This window comes from Zerene cesonia, chromosome 15 (assembly GCF_012273895.1).
Source record: "Zerene cesonia ecotype Mississippi chromosome 15, Zerene_cesonia_1.1, whole genome shotgun sequence".
In the NCBI taxonomy this organism is placed as follows: Eukaryota; Metazoa; Arthropoda; class Insecta; order Lepidoptera; family Pieridae; genus Zerene; species Zerene cesonia.
In genome coordinates this window covers 7,204,788-7,225,903 of record NC_052116.1, presented here as the reverse complement: position 1 = coordinate 7,225,903, position 21,116 = coordinate 7,204,788, and the positions used below count along the sequence as shown (strand labels likewise).

Sequence of the window (21,116 nt, the reverse complement as noted above, 5' to 3'; positions counted from 1 at the left end):
AATGTAAAATGTGAGAAAGACCATTACAGACATTCCCTTTGCATTAATTTATTTGGCTAAAAAATCCTATTTAACTGTCCAGAATTTCTCAAACACATTCTCGACGTCCGTATCTAAATATAAACATTGAAAACATCCAGGTCCTTATTTACATTTATAGGATTTATAATACAACACTTTATAGGGGGATATTGTCGAATATACATTTACCTAAAGCAGGTACTATGAAGCCATACATGATAACTATTAGGGGTCTTAAATAAATAACGCTACATGACGTTGACCTATCTCTTGATCTTTGACCTCTATCCTGGCGTGATGTCATATATTTTTGACAAATAGTTAATAGCATTAAAACTATGTAATCAACCCTTTCGCACAATGCCATAATATGTTTGACCCCCTGTTTGTTTGTATGTTCACGTCACGTTATTTAAGGATGACCCCTTGCCTATATTTAGTCAAATAATATGCATAACAATGCGTTAACTTTGAAAACAGCCATGTTAAACCAGTTTTATGCTTTCTCTGTCTATCTCGCAGATAAGGACAAGGAAAGCAAGAGACTAGTATTTCGTTACACATAAACTTATAGTATAATATGAAGTCCATAAACCAACGCTTATTACACTGACATAGTTTAGTTTGTAACTTAAAATAATTAGTTAACTTACAGAAAACTTGGAAAACAAAATAATCTTTCTTTATATTACATAATTCTTAACTAATAGAAATTAAAATACATGAAGATGATAATATTAAATAGAACAACCACAAAATAACGTAATAAAAGATCTATATTTAAATTCAACAAAACATTAAAAAATATAGATATCAGTTTGACTGTTTTTGGAGATCTAAATAATAACTAGTAACATAGTGTTTCAATACTGATTGTAAAGTGACAAAACAATGTAAAAGAAAATGGCGGATCGAACGAATCATACGATTTGCAATTCTCTTTAGTATGTTGGGGCTGTGTAGTCGACATTACCTGCAACAGATATAATATTACATATGTTTTAATTGACCGCGCGTGTAGAAGTTCATTTTTATAGAAGTTTAGTGATTTTCAAAAAACGGACATTCGACACAAGTTTCTTTTGAATTTAAGATTGGTTATCTTTTGTCTGCACAAGGTATGGTTTTGCTGCAACAGGATTTTTAATCCATTCCAGAACATTCCATTGTATCCCTTCATACAAAAACCTAGAATAGAGACACTCCACTCATCTATCTGCTGGTTCACTGAAGTAAACTTTAAGTTGCACAAAAAGATCTAGAACTGGGTCATTTCAGTTTAACCCTTCACACAAAGATCTAGAATAGGGACATTCCACTCAACTGCCTGCTGGTTCTGCTGGTTCACTAGCAGCTACTTAGAAAGATCTAGAATAGGGACTCGGGTCACCACTCACCAGTCTGCTGGTGTGCGAACGGCGGGTCGCTGTAGGCGGGCTGCGGGTCGGGCGCACCGGGGTAGGTGGGGAAAGCGCCGGGGCTGCCCACCGCGCCCTCCACCTCGTATGCTGGCGCGAACGCCGCGTCAGCGCCCATGCGGAACCGCTGGAACGCGAAGAACGCGCAGGCCACCTGCAATGTGTCACACATTGGATGGATTAGTATAAGGGTTATACTAATATAGCAGGGCTTAGTGCCACCGGCCGCAACAACGGAACGTCACCACCGGCATGTACTTTGTAGTTTTTATACATTTTATATGCACTGGCAGGTAAACATTTAGATATACATATATAAAATTTGTAAGTATAAATAGTTATTTACGTAAAATTTGATTATTTCATTTGTAATTAGTCACTTAATCCAAAAGATTTTGCAAATACTGAAATCTGTGTGTAATAATAAACAATAACCACGATCTAGCGATCTATACAATTTTTAGCGTTAACTCACCCAGGCGAAAATTGAGAAGAAGCAGAAGGCGATAGCACCCTGCATGTTGTTGGCGGTTCCTACCGGTGGGCTTTCGGTCTTTCCCCAAGCATTGGATAGATAACAGAAGCCAACGAAGTAGAGAAACGCCCAGAACGCTGGAAATTCAGACATCACGCTTTATTCAAGTTTGTGGTTGATTCATTAGCATTCACAACACTTTCAGAGTACGAGAAGTCGAAACATACAAAAATTGCTAAAACTGCCATCTTTTTTAAAAAAAACATAGGTCGGATTGTTTGTTTTTTTTTAGGAATCTGTGCCCTAGCCATATTAGAAATCCCAGAATGCCTGTGTATAAAACCCTACCGTATTGCATTTTACTACACATTTTAAATTGACTTTGTCTAGCTCGTGTAAATCCTGTTAAGCATACGCGATAGTGCGGAAAAACCTACCTTGGAACATACAATTTAATTTTATATACCTCAGAAAAAAAGAATCAGTTAAAATTTTCATACCGATAGAAACCATTTTTTATATTTATATCGTTATTTGATGCGGAGGGTTTAATTGACATTTTGAAAATTAAATTGCCATCTCCACTATATAGTATAGAACAGTCGCTTTCCGCCGTCTGTGTGTTTGTATGCTTAGATCTTTAAAATAACGCAACATAACAGATAAGAGTATTTTAAAAGGAAGTATATTAATGTCTCAGAATATAACTCAAAGGTGATTGTCTCACTTGTGTTAGTGATCTATCAACGCACAGTCCAAACACTGGACGAATCTTGCTGAAATTTGGCATGCAGATAGATATTATGAAGTAGGCATCCGCTAAGAAAGAATTATGATAAATTTGACCCCCAAGGTCAAATAGACGGCTATAAGGGAGAAAATAGGGGATGAAAGTTTGTACCATAACAAATTATTAAGACCGCGCGGGCGAAGCTGCGGACAAAAGCTAGTTAGTTATATGATAAAACTACGATCGGTGATACATAAAACGACGTATAAACTCAGCATCGTAAACTGAGCGTATTTTAATTTGAAGAATACGTTTAGGAAGTTAATATTATAGCTACGTCAGTGTTTAACGATCGTTTCGGAACGTTATCGTATGGTTTTAAAGACCGATAACGCTCAAGCGGGTCAAGGTGAATTTTTGTGAAAATGTCACCTTGCCCAGGTATTACGGGATAATGAAAGTTCTTACATTACATGTATACAAAATTATAGATTAAGTGGGCTTTGGGCATAATTAGGCTTACAAATTCGATTAATCAAATGCACTGGATTGATTGATTGATTGATTGATCGAATATGTTACTTATAGTAGATGATATCTAAATATTGAATAGTGAATGAAATTATTTTTGAATTGGTCCAGTGGTTTTTGCGTGAAAACGTTACAAACGTAAAAAATACACAAGTCTAAAAGATTAATGTAGACGAACACGAACTTTTTGCGTTTTAAAAAAAAAACTTGTAGTTTCGATAAACACGAAGATACGAAAGATGCTTTTTAATTAAATTAACGAAAGAGTTTTTAAAAGTAGTAGTGTTTAAAAGATTCTTAACTTAGATATTCTATTTAAATTTGAACAAAACCAGTGCACATGTATCTATACCAGGACAATCGCAAAATGATTGCGTGGGTATAATTGTAAATTAAAAAAAAAAAAAAACATTTATTCATTGAAAAGAAGGTGGACGAGCTTAAGGCCAGAAGGCAAAGGTAGAAAATAATCAGAATAACTATACAACAACCTATCCTTTAAACAGATGTAAATGATATCTGATGGTATCTGAAGAGTGTCAATTTCGTTCAACTACATAAACCAGTAATCACAACTCTTAATGGGGACAAATAATGCGCGATTGTCAATTTATTTTTATGAATGGCGTGACCCTATTTGCTTCTTATTACCTGCCGTCAATGATTGAATTAAGGTCAGTGAATATTGAGTTTTAGGGAACCTGGTCACATGTACATTCTTACTTGTATGAACCACTCACGAAACTACATATAATATAGGTATCAAGACATAGATAGTACACTAGTAAATTCCTTTTCCTTTTCCTCATCCTTTCCAGTCTATTCACTAACCATAGTAAATCCTTTTCTTATCCCTTATACTTCTGCAAATGTTCATGGACGGTGAGGATCGCTTATCAGGCGAAACATAAAAAAAGGAAAAAATTTAATATTCATTCGTATATAGAAGAAGCAAAAGTATCTGTAGCATCTGATGACATAAAAATCTAAAAGACTCGTAGGATAACGTGTTATTCGGTGTTTCCATGAGGATTTATTCCACGGCTCGCGATTTTGTATCATAATATTAATGTGATTATGAGCAGAAAGAAATAAATTCGTTAGCTTTTAGTTCAACACAGTTTTGTATACCTTTTCAATATCCGATAGGATCTAAAAGCAACTCAGCTTATTCTATATATACTCAATTCGATCGAAGTAATTGGGAGTAGGTTAACTAAAGGCTTTTGAGCGCAACGATTTTAGGTAAAAATGGTATAGATTTCGATAGTTATATAGGTCCTATCCCATCAATTTTGGCAAATTAATGAAAATGCAGATTTGGCCATGCGTTTTCACATTAATGGGATACTTTTAAAGAATCTTGGAGAAAATTAAAACATTATTCGTGACATGGATTTCAGTTCTCACTTATGATCCGGAATGTTTTGTATCTACACTAAAATTAATATTTACAACATTATAACATTACTATTACTAAAATCAAGAGCTTTTGGTTTGTGCTAATCTCAGGAACGACTTGTTCAAACTGAAAAAAATATTTGCGGTCTTCCTTTTAAGGCGTCTGCCCTCAAAGTTGCGAGTTTTTGTTAGTCTTATATAATATTGAGAGAGACGGTTCGGAATAAATACAATGATTGTCCTATATGACCATAAAAATTATAGTCTGGCATTACATACTCACATTTGCCCTTTCTGTAATTGTAGGAGGTATGAGTTATGTATGTGTACTATTAAATACATATATGTAATGTTAAATGTAAGAAGCAATTTTATAGCTACAGTTCATACTAATAACATTACTTCATTTTTTTTTTATTTTGACCAACTAAAACCTTTTGTTTATGTTAATAAATAATTGTTCTATTTTGTTCATCCCTAAAGAAATTTGACTCTGACCTTGACACCAGAAATAAAACCATATTATTTTTAAAATTTCAGAACTAACATAAAAAAAAATAATAAACGACAAACAAACCTGAGAAACCCATATCGGCCAGTACATAATGCTTCCTGGTTTTCACCGAAGACATCTGCTCAAAGAGATATTCCCCGGCTATAAAAGCCACAGATGCAATAAACGCTATCACAGAGATTCCAACCCCATAGTTGCAGGCGTTAGTGTCATTGTTGTAGACACAGTACTCTTGATTGTCTGCTTTGCTGACATACCAGCCTTTAGCCGATATACATCCCATCACAATGACACTGAATAGCTGTAGGCAAACAATCAATGTGATAAGATTTGTTGTTAACAAAAATATAATTAAATTTCTGTTTGAGTGTACTGGAAAATGCAATAAGCTATCTCCATAGCTTTGTTCAATTTTTAAGAGATTCTCCAATCTCTTAAAAACAGAACAATTGATGAGAAAGATATCTATTGGATATAATTAGTGTAATTATATGTCTTATACATATTAATCATGGGAATATGGATTCTTTGAGACATGCAAATACTGCTATAAACTGTAACAGCTGTATGATCAGTTTCTTTAAAGCATAAGATATCCTCTATGGATATGTTTGCATAGTTCATCTTATATAATAGATAATAGTATAAATTTTAATTGATATTGTAGGCTCTACAAGAAAATTGCCGCAACACTTGCCTTTCACAGATTGGATTTATTTAGCAATTTCTTATATGCTTACCCATTTATTGAAATAAAGGATTGAATTTGCTATTTGATTGTGTATGTAAATTTGATTTTTTTCTAATACTCCCTGATATAAAATCACAAATTACTGTATTAGATCTAGTAAAGTATTAGTCCCATGACTTTCATAGGAATCAGAAAAAAAGTGTTTTGCCTAATTTTCTTTTAATTAACTGAAACCAAATCATTTGGATTATTAAATACCTTATGATAATTTAAAATATTTATATTTCAGGCTGAACTGTAACTAGCGCATACATAGGTAAGTAAGAAATATATTATTAATATTACATTGGATTTTGAGGTGGAATAAATAATATTCTATAAATTCTATGAATAATACCTATTTGAAGCTTTCAGCAGCATTTCTAATCTTTATTTGTATTGTAGAGCACATTTATAGACAAATTTAAACTTCCAATAAAAAATTGCAATATATGTGCTTTTGAAACAATTGTGAAATACAAATTCATCTATTTAATGCATTATATTATGCAGTTTTTGCTGTCACAATTTTTCAACAAGTTAATTGCTTTTGCATGATGTCATGATAAGAGGTTTTTATGATAAGTATGTCTTTAAACTAAGCCAAAACATAAATAGTTTTAATAAAACTCTACATATTCATTACGTATTTTTAGTTAAAGTGGGAATTTGAAGAAAATTCGAAATTGCGATTTCATTTAGATCGTATTTAATTAAGCTGACACTTAAGTCTGACTAGCGTTAATTTAAACTGTATTCGGGTTTCTAAGCTTTATATCAATGTTCATCTACAAGATATAATACAGTATAGTATAGATTTACGGTAACTTTCAGATCAATCTCTTACCCAACACACCGCCCTGACGATTACAGTAGGTTTTTGGACAAAAGCTTGAGGATCGAAGGCGCCTCCAGCCTTTCCACCACCATAAGCTCCTGAAGTATCCATTTTTTATACGTTTAAATTATTTTTCTACGCGCACTTTCCAACCTTGCGGCTGTTCAACGTCTATGACCTCGCAAACTAAATCTTTATCTACCAATTGTTATCGATCGCGCAGCGCAGGCCGCAGACTCGAAGCCGCACAATAAGCAGGGGAAAAAACTTCATTCACTATGGACTTGGGAAAGATGCTAGCGCCACCTCTCCTTATACACGGTGTATTACTTTTTCCTACAAACACTTTCGTATGATATGATTACAATAATTTCTAATTTAGAAATTCTAAACAAAATGGTTACTAAGTACACTTAATTTAATAGGTATTACTAATATAGTATTATGTTATCTATGGTACCTACCATTTCCATACCATTATGGTACATACCATTCACCTTTCAGTACCAGTTTTTATAAAGACAATTTTCTATTGCATATTAAATTTTTTATTCATTATGTCGGCTTTAACTTAAAATAGAAAGAAACCGGGCAAGCAAAAAAACATGGATTTTTGAATATTTTTCACAAAAATCTAAACCACCTTCAAATAGCGAGAACAGTTCTGGCTTATTTTTAGTCTAGTTCTAAAAATGAGACCACACGGGAGGATCCAGCTTTCATATAAAATAGAAGATAAGATTTATGTATCCGTACGATGAATAAAGGAATTTATTTCAAAGAATTTTAAGTGTAAATTTGTTAAGTAGTTAAAACATGCTTTATCGTGAAAAATGTTTATTTTTAGTACATAGGATATATTATAAGATGTCGCTAGTGGCTTTACATGCTGACTAAATTAAACACATTTGACATCTTTATAATGAAAGTTGCCATTATTTGTGGAAATAAAATTTATATGTTTTGTGCAGAAAAAGGTTTGTCATTATTTTGCAAATTTTTACTGCATTTGTTGGTATAATGGTAATAAGGAAATTTTATTTAATATATCCAAAGAAGTTACTTCCGTGACGCGGACTATAGATTTAGTATATTTCGATTCATTATATAATCCCACAAGCTGTAAAAAGAACGGGAAAACCAAATTATAGCGCAAATTATATAGGTTTTTCTCTCTTTTAAACCTATTTACGGTTACTTAATTTATTATTGCCTTAAAATATTTACCTAAGTCTTTAATGAAATCGATAAATCAGATGTAAATAGTTCGGGGATGCGATATTGAATGAAACAAACTTTGAATATTACAAATATTTATTCAATTAATAATTGAATTATAAAATAAGAGACAGCTGTGTAAAGAATAATTAATTATCATATAAAAACTAAAATGTAAATTATGATACATGAAATAATAAAGCCGCCACTCAGTAAATTTTGACTAGGAAGTTCAATGAACAAAAAATAAACATAAAAGGGATCCTAAATTTATTTCAAAATTGCCAAAAGTCTAGCACCTTTCTATGAATGTGAGCGACGGCCGGCTCATTACAGATAGGTATACAAAATTTCTAAATACGAATTGTTAGGTATCAAAGGATGTAGAAACACTGATTCTATTATTTACAGTACAAAGCTAATAAAAATATGCGCTACATTCGATTGCTAAATTACATATAACAGGCAATGCACTGAGACAATGTACAAATTGTTGATATTAAATACGGGTTATTTTATTGTGTATAATTATTAATTATTTGAACTCTGCCTCAATGTAAATGCCATAAACAGTAGATCATTATTTCTCCTTCCGGCATCTATGCGTATAAAATTACAAATATTGTTTATTTTTTCTTGGAAATTAAATATTTGTTGAATTATATACATCTAGGTGTGTTAATGTTATATAGGTATGTTAGAAGTACAGTCACAAATGTATTATACAGAATATTTTATGGCATCTCAATATCACGTTAAGCCATTATCTGTTATACATACAGAGATCATGATTCTCATTCAGAATATTGTTGAAATCGAAAATAATTTTGTTTGTTTAACGTTAGGTATGGTAATATGAATTGTAGCAAGCGAAAAATACCGCGAAAGCAGTGAATTATTTTCTTAGTATTTTAATATTTGTACGTTATCTGTGTCCATACACTGATCATCATTAATTAGCAAGGGATACTGTTAGATATCCAATTAAATGATTTTTTAAACGAATTAATGTAACATACAATGATATAATATAATAACGTAGTACAGATGAAGGTCCTATTTTACATTCACTGATGAAATTCTACATTTCACACTATAACCTAGAGCTACCATTTTGTATAAATTCTAACTAATCACCTAGATACGTTATATCAAGTATTCTACAATTTTATTGTACATGGAAAACTAGCTACTGGATATATTTTATCTATGACATAATTTAAGTAAAATTATTTACAAAAATAGCCATTTATCTGCTTTTGAACCCGACTACAATTATCTTTATTCCACCAAACACAAAATAAAAACCACAGATAATGCTTAAATAAGGAACTACATAACATTTATAAATAAAATACATTAAGTAATGTTAATTACATAAAACACCAATTCAAAACATAAATACGCATGAACATTTTGATAAAAATACACAAATCTACGTGTATACAATACAATATTACATAAATTGAATGTTGGAAGTTTTATGGCTCATGTGTCATGATATGATAAAAATGTTTTGTCCATAGACAAATATTTTATGAAGGTTTATTAAGTCTTATTTAAAGAGCTTGCGACGGAGAGGGGCAGTGATCGCAGCATAGTAGTACAAATTAAACGCAAGCCTATTGCAAATGACCAAGCACGTTAAGCACTGCGCGATTTGAACAAACAGATATTGGATTTAATTCACTTCAATGGATTTTTTACGTCTGGCAACAGCAAACATCACTCTACGTTTACTCCTGCCAACGTCACATCGAAACGTCAACCGATCATAACAGCTCTTTGGAATCCGTCGTCCGCCTAAACGTAATTTATTCGAGTGCGTTCCACTAGCGTCCACGAAATTTTAGGAATCCGTCAGGCCCTGGCGCTTCTCCTCCTCCAGCATCGCGTCGAGTTCGTCCGTGAGGTTCGCGAGCATGTTGCCTATGTCGTTCAGAACGTCCACCGGCTCCGTGCTCTTGTTCTCGTCCTTGTGCTCGGGCAGGTGCGCGGGCTTGTCTGCGGGCGCGCGGGGCGGCAACCCCCCCAGCCCCGCCAGCCCCCCGAGCCCCGCCAGCCCCGCGCGCCCGTAGTCGCCGTGCGGCCGCCCCGCTATCTGGCCGCGGTTCTGCTTTATCGTCCCCGCGTTCTCGTTCGCGAACGGAATGCTGTCCGACTCCGTGCTGGAGCTCGACTGGAAATAAATGTGTACTGTATATATCAGAGAGCAGCTATTTTTATGGGAATAATATTATGGATTCATTTTATTCTAATTAGGATATAAGTGAACACATTTTTTAAAGGTAGATAAGATCTGAAATGACATTGGAACGATATTGATGATAATTTCTAAAATCTTTACGTTAGAAAAGTATGTTAAAGTTTGAATGTAATAAGAGTGTATTGCGATTCTACATAAGTGCTAAATTAATGAAGTCGGTCGATAACAAATCTCAGCCAGTCACAAAGACTTAATAGGCTTTGCAATGCAAAGCGATGATATTTGGGTCAAATATTGATGAATTCTCAGAACACAAGTTATAAACCGTTTTCACTGATTTCTAAAAGCTAAATTACTAGGCTTAGATAAAATTTTTACGTGTTACGTTGGGTTATATTAAAAAAATGGGTAATGGGTACATAATTTAATGACATAATTACCTTAAAGCTAGCATCCGAGCCGGTCCTCATCTTGTCCTCTTCATACCGCCGCGGCGGCGAGGAGGGCGCGGGCGGCGGCGGCAGCAGCCCCGTGCTGTCCAGCGACACGCTGAGCGAGTCCGAGCTGGGGTAGGCGGGCAGGCTGAGCGGCAGGCTCTTCTCCGGGTGTATCTCCACCGTGGTCTGGCCGAAGCGCGTGAACGGCGCGTACTGGGAGCTCTGGCGCTTGGGCGGCTCCGGCGGCGGCTTGCGCGCCACGTGCGGGCTCGCGCCGTACGCGACGCGCTGCAGCCGCGCCGAGTACGCGATCTCGTCGTACGTGTAGTCCGGCGACTTGTCCCTGTACGCGGGCGTCGCTTGGATCTTGGCGACTGGACGCGGTCTGACCAAGCCCCGCGGTCGGGGCAGCGTGCCCCCGCCTTCGTATGAGCTGTCGTTTGTTGGCGTTATGTCCCCGTCGTCGTATGAACGCCGCCACTGTCCCCCGTAGTAGAAACCGGCTTCCGGCGAGAATGTTGTGTGCGACGTCCTCTCGGACGGGTCTTCTAGGCTTTCCAACGATTTCCCGCGTGGATGGCGTATCTGTTAATGGTTTACATGTGAGAATAGTGTCTGACAGGCTCTGTGGTGCTATCGAGTGTAATCTTTATCAAATTACATAACTTGCAGCGGTATTATTTACATTACTTAAATCATGCTATTCCTCAAAAATTTACATATTATATTGATTATGAAAAAAAAAAATATATTAACACGATAATCATTATAACTTACTTAAATCATTTAGTTATTTTAATGTAAAATTAAAAATTGTTAAAGAATCAATCCATGCTAATTTGTTACATGTTAATTAAAAGTTCATAAAAATACATAGATACGATTTGAATATCTAATATCTACCGTGCAGGCTTAACCTAGGTCAAGAGTAAAACTTCACACACACACACATCGAAAACATTGCAATTCAAGACAAGGGTGCACATAAAAGCCGGGTGCTTAGGGTGCGTTCATACTGACGACTTGTGCCAAAGGAAGACTCATACCTGGATGGGGACCAAGTCAGTGCCACATAGGGGCGTTTGCAGAGCATCAAAGTTTAGATCGGGGGGTTTATGGTAACTCCTTGCGTGTCTCTCCCAATGCTGGTATTGCTCCCTCGGATATAAATCCTTTTAGGTCCAATGTGCGGTTTGTGTTTGGAAAAAGAAAAGAAAACAAAACATTCACATGCTGCTTCGGGCTAGTGGTATGAGGTGGATGCAGCGAACGACAGGTGATGTGGGATACAACCTTGCGACGCAACAGTCTTAAACTGTTTGATCATTTATTAACTCATAAAGAGCTATTTTGCAGAAGCGCTAACTGATGTTTTAGGTTTCTTGGTACAAAAACCTTTTATTTTAAGTTAATTTTTTGAGATCACATTAACTTGTAGTTTAATAATTATTAACTTCATCAATATTAACTGTCGCAAGGCTGTAGAAACAGCGTCGATAATGGCGATGGACATTTAGACGTCTAAGGTCTAAGCGAAATGAAAACGAAGAACGCATCGGGAAAATTTTAAATTTCGAATGTGCTAACATCATAATGTCAAAACCAATTCGCCCAAGAACGGACGGCATTTTCCCATAACGTGTCGACATCTTTTGCAAATAATTATGTGCTGCACATTATATAAACGATTATTAATAGGTATAGTATAATGTTATATTTTTAATACGTTCGCTATTTGTTAACAGAAAGCTTTACTAAAACGCTTCAGTTAATTAAGCGTAGTTAGTTTAGTAGGTAAATATTTGGGTAAATGAGTGAAGAAAAGAAACATTTTAAATGTTCTATTTAGATATAAAAATGTTAAGGCTAAGTAATATATATATATATATATATATTGGAAATGACAAATGAAAAGTGTTAATGAGTGAACTTATAAAAATTAAATTAAATTAAAAAATTAAATCTTGTAGAATTAAATATATTTATTGAAGAAATGCTTTGGAGCACTATTTTTAAATTGAGATTAAGTAAAACTCTAATTGCTATTTTTTATTTCCGTCAACTTTCATAACAGCGGTCACAGGTTCTAGTTTTATTATTAAAAGAACATAAATTATAAAATTCCATTTTTAAATGAATAATCGTTTCGATTGCCATATTCAAAAAAAAATGTTGCTGTTATAAAAATCACAGATAATTAAATCTATAGCTAGACCTATGACATGACTACAACACATTAATTGACAACACTGCTAGTTTATCTACTGACCTGTCCAGGCTGCAGTCTTGTGAAATCCAGGGACCCTTGGCTACTGATGCTTCTTTTGCCAGCTCTGATATCCTTAACTCTTTTAATAGCCAACAGTATTTTCTTTTGGTGACCGAGCCTTACTATACCCATGTCTTCTAAGTCCTGTAAAATATTTGCATTGTTTGTCAATATCATGGTTTTATAAGAAACAAGGTTAAAATTATCAAAAAGAATATACAGTTGCACATTAGGTGCATTAGGTCAAAACAATGAAGTGTTTTTATCATACAAAGACGTTACTTGGTATTGTAATTATGAAAATTAATAAAAAGTGAATAGATAGGAAATTTACAGCACAGCAAGCGGATGAAATCACAGAATATGAGGCTATCGATTCAGTTTGAGTTCGCCAGTTTAATCAATGTGATTTTGTAGTACATGCATGCAATGATATATGTTTATTTTTTTTTTTTTGATACGCTCGATGACTATTCGATTTGACATGTTTTGGGTTCGGATATGTAATTTGTTTATTTTTTGTGGGACAGGGTATAGAAAAAAAGTTGTTTAACGCTCTATTACTAACTTAATTTTTTTTTTATAAATATTCATTCATTATAGATTTGTCAGATAGAACGCGCGTCAGAGAGTTGTCGCTCTGTTTGACGATAGGTATATTGCGCATCATAACACGGCGTCAGGCTAGCTCTGACGCGCGTTAAGTACGCGATCTGCAGGACATATATAACAGTACCATAAATAATTTGTCTGATACCGACCTCCCAAGCTAGCTGCGTGACGTCATGCACGGTGCGGTACCCCTGCGCGACCAGCGCCGGCCCGTACTCCTCCAGCCGAAGCAGTCGCAGCCACTCTTCGAGAGAGCCCTGTAAAGTGCGCGCAACTTGTAAATTCGAAGTTTTGTGCCGTATAGAGAGATATCTGGATGGTTAAAGATAGATAGAACTTCGAAATAGAGATTTTCTTTTCATTTCTATATGGAAATTCATACCAGGATCCTAGATGTTATATGACGAGTACGTATATACGTAGAATTACGTTTGGAAATTTCGATCGATATCACCAGAAATTCAGATGCTTATTCAAACAGATATTATTAGAGATAGCTAGCCTAGAGCAAATTAATCAGAATATAAAACGTGTGTTTTAATAAATAATTAAATACAGAGGAAATAGAACTGAAATCGAAATGTACAATGGAATATTCATTGTCAATGTGCACTAGATCTTTAAAGCTCAGTATAAACAGTTCCTCACCGGTATATAATCCGGCAGGTTATCGGGCACGTTCAGGTTGGCCAGCTCCGCCTTTAACCGCTTCCGATGGTTCGGCTTCTTGATGCCGACCGCCGTCAGGTCCTCCGGCGTCATGCGCGTGACGGTGGCGAGGTCGTAGCCCGCTTCTATGAAGAGACGGGCGTATTCCTCCATTTGGAGATCCGCTAGCCACGCGTGGATTATGTCTGGGTCCTGGGGTGATACAATTGTGTTATATTATTTTGGGAGTTCAGTAGTGTAGAAGAATAACCATTAAATAATTATAATTAATAAGTATTATCACAGTAAACAGAACTTGGATTACTGCGGTACATGTTTTCTAGGTACTACGGTACTAACTTTGCTTAGTGAAAGACTAGATGGCGTTGTTACAGATATAAGATGAATTAGTAATTGTTAAATGAATGATCGTCGGAATAAATTTTTTTTCGAATTTCAAGATATTCTTTTAAGTCTTAAATTTGTCACAACCTGTTAAACGTCATAATTGATACATGGCGAAACAGGATTGTAGAGTTTTTTTTTATGTGATAGAGCAGGCAAGCGAGCAGACGGGTCACCTGATGTTAAGTGCTCCAGGTCGCCTAGTTGCACCCACAATACCAGGGGTATGGTGTGTGTGTTGCCGGAGTTATTGAAATATAAGTGTGTTCTTATACCAAAATGCATAATATATTGTATTACTTTTTAATAATGTAAAATGAGTTTTCTCTGCGTCATCAGCTAAGACGTCCTTGCGGTATCCGTCTTATTTCACTCACTATTATGAAATTTGTAATGAAATTATGAGCAAATTTAGCTGAGTATTCCAACAGCGCGTTATACCCACCGGCAGTCCCTGCGCAATCATGGCCCGCACCCTGTCTACGGTGTCCCCGCAGTGGCAGGACGCGTGGTGGTGGTGCGGCATCCGGCCGGACGCGCGCCCGCTGTCCAGCGACGCGGACGAGTGCCGCGACCCAGACCCAGCGGAACCGGACGAGGATCCTGGACTGTCCCGCCCGGGGCTCTGGAAAAATATTCTTGTGTTATTGAAGAAATTGTGTAGCTAAGCCAGGGAAGAAGGGTGATATTTTTATGTGTTATCACTACATAGTATAAAACAAAGTCGCTTTCTACTGTCCCTATGTATGCTTAAATCTTTTAAACTGCACAACGGATTTTGATGGGTTTTTTAAAGATAGATTGATTCAATAGGAAGGTTTATATGTATAATAACATCTATTAAACTACTCCGAATTGACGCGTGCGAAGTCGCGGGAAAAATCTAATATTTTATAAAGGATAGAAATAACCTATTCAGGCGGCGCCGGAAAGTTCATTGGGAGTGGACATGCCAATATGCACATAGGATCATTCTTCGTATATAGCCAGGTAATTTATGGCAAGGCTATAAAAAGCACGATGGCTGTATGACTATAGTAGCAGTGTTTATTCGATTTCAATAAGAAGAAAAATAATCTTTTTCGAGTTTCGCTACTTTTTCAAGTTTGACATTATATAGTGGAGACGACAATACAAAAATAAATTAAACGACGTATACATAATAACGTTCCTAGTCTACTGTATATTTCTTATTGCCAAAATTTTATTTTCTTACTATTGCCTTTTATTAAGTGGGGCAATCTTACATAGATACCCACGGCCTCCGAGGAAAGGAGCCGTGGGCTATGTCGGATTCCTACCGACTAAAACCCCACTGTGGTCCGTCGAGCTGCATTAGTCAAGGAGTCACGGGAGCTGGCTCGTATCCGCAACTTCTAACTATTGCTTAGTCTAGTATTATTGTATCTGTGCTGTTGCCAACGAGCATGTATATCACGTTAACCACAATAATACCTGTGTCATATCAATGCCCTGGTCATCGCTCAGCGCGAGCTGGTGGTGATAGTACACGGCCGCCTTGTGCGTGAGCGGCTGCGCAGGCGGCGGGAACGTGAAGGTGCCGCCTCCAGCCGGGCTCTTGCCGAGGCTCCCGCTCGCTCCGGACACCCCGGACACCCCGGATACCGTGCTCCCGTAGTCTGAGTGGTCATCTGGAAGATTACGTTGTTACATTGACACGGGATGCTGCACAGTTTGTTTTAAGTTGTATGTTATGTATGCAGATAATAAAATGTTTGTAAAATATTACTTATTAATAAGATAAAGGGCCGTAAAGGAAAAGCTTAGCAGTTAGGTATCTCAGATGTTACTTTGATTAGTTTATACATATTTTCAGTAAGATTTTTTTTATAGAATATAAACAACTTGTATGATTATTAAGATTAATATTAAAGATGTGGGAAAAATATTTTTTTTACTTCTTTTATATTTCAGAGCTTATAGTGTTTTTCTGCTGTTCGACTGGAACTTTATTTAGTCACCTTAAGTTTTCCCAAGCGTAGAAGCAAAACACACGCATGTTTCACAACAAACATCCAACGAGAAAGGATTCGGCACTTGCTCTCATCCAATCGGAGTAAATTTGCTCATAAATCCATAAAACTTACCGCGAGTATGTGACGGCGTGTCCGGCGGCTGCGGGTACGGCTGCTCCTCGCAGGACGCGTACCCCTGCGACCCAAAGCTGGACCCGGAGTGCCTGTGCTGCGGGGTACCGAACGCGTCACCCGGCACCGCGGGGGGCGGCACCCGTTTCGCGGTCGCCGTCTTGCCGGCGCCGCCGCCGCCTCGTGACATTCCGCCCACTGGAAAAGAGACCTTAGTGTAGTAAATGCCAATCGTAATAGACTGGGGAGTGAAGAGTCAGTCAAAAATACTCCTTATTCCGTAAAATCAGATGCCAAAATTGTAAAGTTACGCAACATGTTATTTACAAAGTTTGGCCGAACTAGAATACAATAGATGTTTTGTTTTCATAAAATTGCTATCCTTTCAAATGTTTACTTATGAGAATAAGATGGGATCTAACTTTATAAGGTTTCAATCTACTGCAAAAACAAACATACGATGAAGCCTAACTATGTATTAAAAACTAAAGAGACTTAGTTATGATGTGAATTTCAGTGTTCAATTTCTTTTGTATACAAAATGCTGAGCTGTAAGAAATCGCGTTAAAATGTAGGTCACCGGTATATTAACTCCACCGTACATTTTACTCCATGATAACACCCCGAAACTCTTCATTATTTAACCTCATCACGGTTCAACGTATATTTTTACAAAGCTAATAAGGCATTAACGTCATCCGCGTCAAACCTTATCAGGAGGGGCGTCGGCCGCATTAGCGGGATGAGTTACCCAGCTGATAAACGAAGAGGGAAGATTCGGTTATAACCCACCACCATCAATCATGATCGGCGGAGATCCTATCGCATTTGATGGACGCTAATTTCTCGGTTAAAATTGACAGAGTAATCTTTAAAGAGACTGCTAATTACCGTCTTGTAGTGCTTATGATGCGGCTTATAAATTCAGCATTTTTGTATATGGATTTGTATTTTGATCGGCTTTCGTACATAACGAATTCCACATTGTTTTAGTAAGCATTAAAATAATGTGTCGCTTGTTTTGTACGAATAACAAGCATTCAGTAAGTCGGACACCGATACAATATTATTATATTATCGGCGCCGATAGCAAGCATCTCAACCTGATTAGACAGGTTGAGATGCGACATCTATTTTTATATCTGATATAACAATTTCAAACTCACGAAACTATATCTATATAAGTAGTATGTTTTATGTTTACAAATATTTAAAATATTAATAAGTATGTGAACGTATGGATTCGCTTTTAAACATTTTACGTGTGTTTTATCTTAATTTTAGTGCATTAATTACAGCCATCAATACTCGCTAAATCGGTGTTCTTGCAAATATATTTAAGCGATCCAATTGCTTATAAAATCGAAGATTTATGATATTGGCAATTTGCAGCCATTAAGAAACGGTTATAATTGCAACTTATATGTCGATATTAATAATCGTAAGTACTAAGTGCATACTTTCCTTGAATAAATAAAAATTTATTAAAGAAACATAAAATTTTTGTAGCTAATATTACCTATCCAAGTCAAAAATATAATGATTTAAGAAAGTCATTGCTCCTACTTAGGTAGATTAGTATGGCAGTACGTAGGAACACATATTTCAAGTAAATGATAAAGAACTATCCATTCTTTCAAGCGATGTAGGTCAAGTGATGCCGGTGAAATTACAGTATACTGTATGAATATAGAACAATATTATATTTATTAAAGCAGTCACTTCCCGCGTCTGTCCCTATGCATGTATGAACTTCAAAACTACACTCACAACGGATTCTGATGGAGATTTTTTTTAAAACATAAAGTGTTCCAAGCGGAAGCTTTTTATACATAATAACATCTATTAAAGTACTTCGAATTAGTATTAGTATCTAATAATTTACTCCCAATCAGAGTTCTTAAAAATCTACTCATTTAACATTAACCTAGTAAAACCCGCAACCTCTTCGCAGGCCACTTCGAACTAGGTACATTAGGTACTCGAGAGGCTTTTCCCATTGGCCACGTTTGATGGATTCCTTCCAAGCTTGGGCATTACATTCGCACGGTTTACGAGCTTGAAAGGAGCTATAAAAGTGGTATTTTCGGGGATTACTGTTGATATAATGACATTAATTTGTTACTTATCCGGAATGCTTTCGCGCCGGCGTTGTTAAACCTGATTTATTTTTTAACCGTCGCGTCGCTGTTATTCTCCTTTCTACATGATTTGTTTGCCGCAATTGATAGACTTTTATAAGCAGTGGCATGTGAAAGTTACGCGAAACGAATTATGTTTTTGTGTTGTTATTCTTTACTGTTTGTATGTGTAGGTAATATTTTGTTGATATAATGCGTTTTAATGAAATGAAATGAAATGAAATGGAATGAAATGAAATGAATGAAATGAAATATTCTTTATTGCACACAAAAACAATTAAATTAACAAAAAAATACTGCTTTAAAAAAATACTGTTTTACTGCTTGTTAGCTTACCATTGATCCTTATTTATTATATATTTTTTAATTAAATGAAATTTTCATATAAACAAGGAGCCTTACTAACAGATTATAAAATAATACATGTATTGACGTTAAATATATTTGTATTTATTTCAATAAATCGTTCAATTATTCCACAACAGGAAAACGTCCCTCGCAAATATTAATATGAATTGTATCGAACCTTGTTATTGACATAATTACAATTTATTGCAAGAAAAAACTACAATGGCTGTAATTAAATCAATTAGCGTTACAATTGTAGTTTAGCGCCATCTAGGCGCCGTTGTGTGAATCGATTAGAAATAAATCTGTAAGATCAGTTCTAACAACATTCTTTACGTCGTCAGACTTTATTAAAATACAATTATGCGGCGCCAACATTATTGCTCGGTTATTTTTAGTGCTTACTTGATTTGCAAACTCGATTTATTATCGGGGGATAATTTATCTTTATCATTACGTACGTCCTACGTCGTTATGCTAAGCTTTTGCTAGCATTTGATGTAAGCTAGATTATCTGTGTCGCAGTTCTGGCATCCAAATTGAAGAGTTTCACCCGTAAGTCTGTATTCCGTGGAAATATTATAAATATATTATAACGTATAAATTCAAAGTCACTTTGTTGTCATTAAAAAGGACTAACTAAAATAAATGCTTATTAAATAATAATTAAACAAGATAATAGTGCGATGAAATTATTTTGAGAATAAGATACTGAATTCAATATTGCCATAAGCATAGATAACATAATACTATAGAAACTACTGCAAGCAGGTATGTCGTGGGAACCTATCGAAATAAAATACAATAATCATAAAGTAGATAGGTACACGTTATATTAATTATCCAATATTAAACCAAGTTATGAGGTACATTAGTAAAACATTACATTTATAATTTATGTCTTATAATTACTTGATTAAATAATATGAGTACTGTATTGAATTTGGTATTAAATTTTATTGCCGATAGATATGATAATTCGTTAAAAATTTACCTATAAAGATCACTGAGTCATAGTACTTACAAAATTCTTGGAAGCTGCGCTATTATTATTAATTAGTCTAATTAGTAGAAAGTAACCATGAAGGTAACTTGTATAAAACCGAACTATGCAGCATATTATTGTTAAATAACTTGAAATAAAATATCTTTTGCACCAATTCTTACGTCTAGAAATTCTAAGGGTACAAATATGTATCTATTGTTATTGGTTGTTAATTTAGATACCTACAGATACATAAACCTAAACAAATAATGTGTTTATAACAGATAATTACGTTTCTGATTTAATACAGTCACTTTACTAAAAGTCAAAACACAAGTGAATGTAAATAATGAATAGATTAGTATTCCGGTACAAACTATATCGATAAATATGACAAATTGTTATTTCATGTTGTTTAATAACTGCATTAGGTTATATATATAGGTTAGAGAGAGATAATAAAGCACTAATGTTTATTGCTTCACACAGTGCAGAAATATGTATATTTATGCTGCGATAAGATAAAATAAACATCCTGGTTAGGTATTAGAATGACTTAAGATATGTATAAATATAAGCTGAACATACTTTCTTCTTTGCATAAAAAAATTGTTAAATCTTTTTCATATTCAGATATATGAGGTTTAATTTCTAGTTCGAAAATAAAATTTGTGGACAATTTGAATCTCTAAATAATCAATAAAAAATGATTACGTTCCATACAAAGTCGAAACAGTTACTGTAATAAATTTCATTAGCATTACTCAACCATTATCCGAAACACTTAAAGGCAATTTGTATTAAATTAGAAATATATGAAATAACGGTTCTCGTCATATTTGCAGTGTAAACAACTCAACTGTTTTAGCGCTTTGAAATTTCACCCAAAGACAAAGGCCAACAAGAAGGAACCGCTTAGAAAATAGCGTTTCGCTGAGTTCGCTGAAATACTAAAATGGAAGTCGATTGACATTTTCTGCGAAGGCCGTACCCATGCCAGTTTCTTGGTAGGAAATTTTGCAGGTGTAGGTGCGTTAGAACGGTCGTAACAATGGATTGATTATGAAGTGAAGCTTTCACC

The 21,116-nt window shown here is 35.3% G+C and overlaps 2 protein-coding genes across 6 annotated transcripts in view; both read right to left on the bottom strand.

The window, feature by feature from the left end:
• Nucleotides 1-272: 272 nt before the first annotated feature.
• LOC119832611 (synaptogyrin) lies at nucleotides 273-6,909 on the bottom strand. Its single transcript, XM_038356294.1, has 5 exons — nucleotides 6,668-6,909; nucleotides 5,154-5,391; nucleotides 1,915-2,051; nucleotides 1,419-1,593; nucleotides 273-994 (listed from the first exon to the last, which is right to left on the bottom strand). Exons 1-5 carry the CDS (start codon nucleotides 6,767-6,769, stop codon nucleotides 963-965), a joined length of 684 nt encoding a protein of 227 aa, XP_038212222.1. The 5' UTR covers nucleotides 6,770-6,909; the 3' UTR covers nucleotides 273-962.
• A 1,084-nt stretch (nucleotides 6,910-7,993) lies between these two features.
• LOC119832284 (caskin-2) overlaps nucleotides 7,994-21,116 on the bottom strand; it is a 189,075-nt gene continuing 175,952 nt past the window's right edge. For 3 of the 5 annotated variants that reach the window (XM_038355949.1, XM_038355947.1, XM_038355948.1), the window contains exons 2-10: nucleotides 16,562-16,759; nucleotides 15,909-16,105; nucleotides 14,899-15,078; nucleotides 14,049-14,261; nucleotides 13,550-13,657; nucleotides 12,789-12,932; nucleotides 11,566-11,691; nucleotides 10,523-11,104; nucleotides 7,995-10,055 (exon numbers count right to left, since the gene is read on the bottom strand). In XM_038355949.1, the coding sequence (XP_038211877.1) occupies nucleotides 9,726-10,055; nucleotides 10,523-11,104; nucleotides 11,566-11,691; nucleotides 12,789-12,932; nucleotides 13,550-13,657; nucleotides 14,049-14,261; nucleotides 14,899-15,078; nucleotides 15,909-16,105; nucleotides 16,562-16,759 (2,078 nt within the window). In that variant the 3' untranslated portion in view covers nucleotides 7,995-9,725. Of the gene's footprint in view, nucleotides 10,056-10,522; nucleotides 11,105-11,565; nucleotides 11,692-12,788; nucleotides 12,933-13,549; nucleotides 13,658-14,048; nucleotides 14,262-14,898; nucleotides 15,079-15,908; nucleotides 16,106-16,561; nucleotides 16,760-21,116 lie in introns of all 5 variants that reach the window. The other 2 variants (XM_038355945.1, XM_038355946.1) reach the window with 2 other exon arrangements.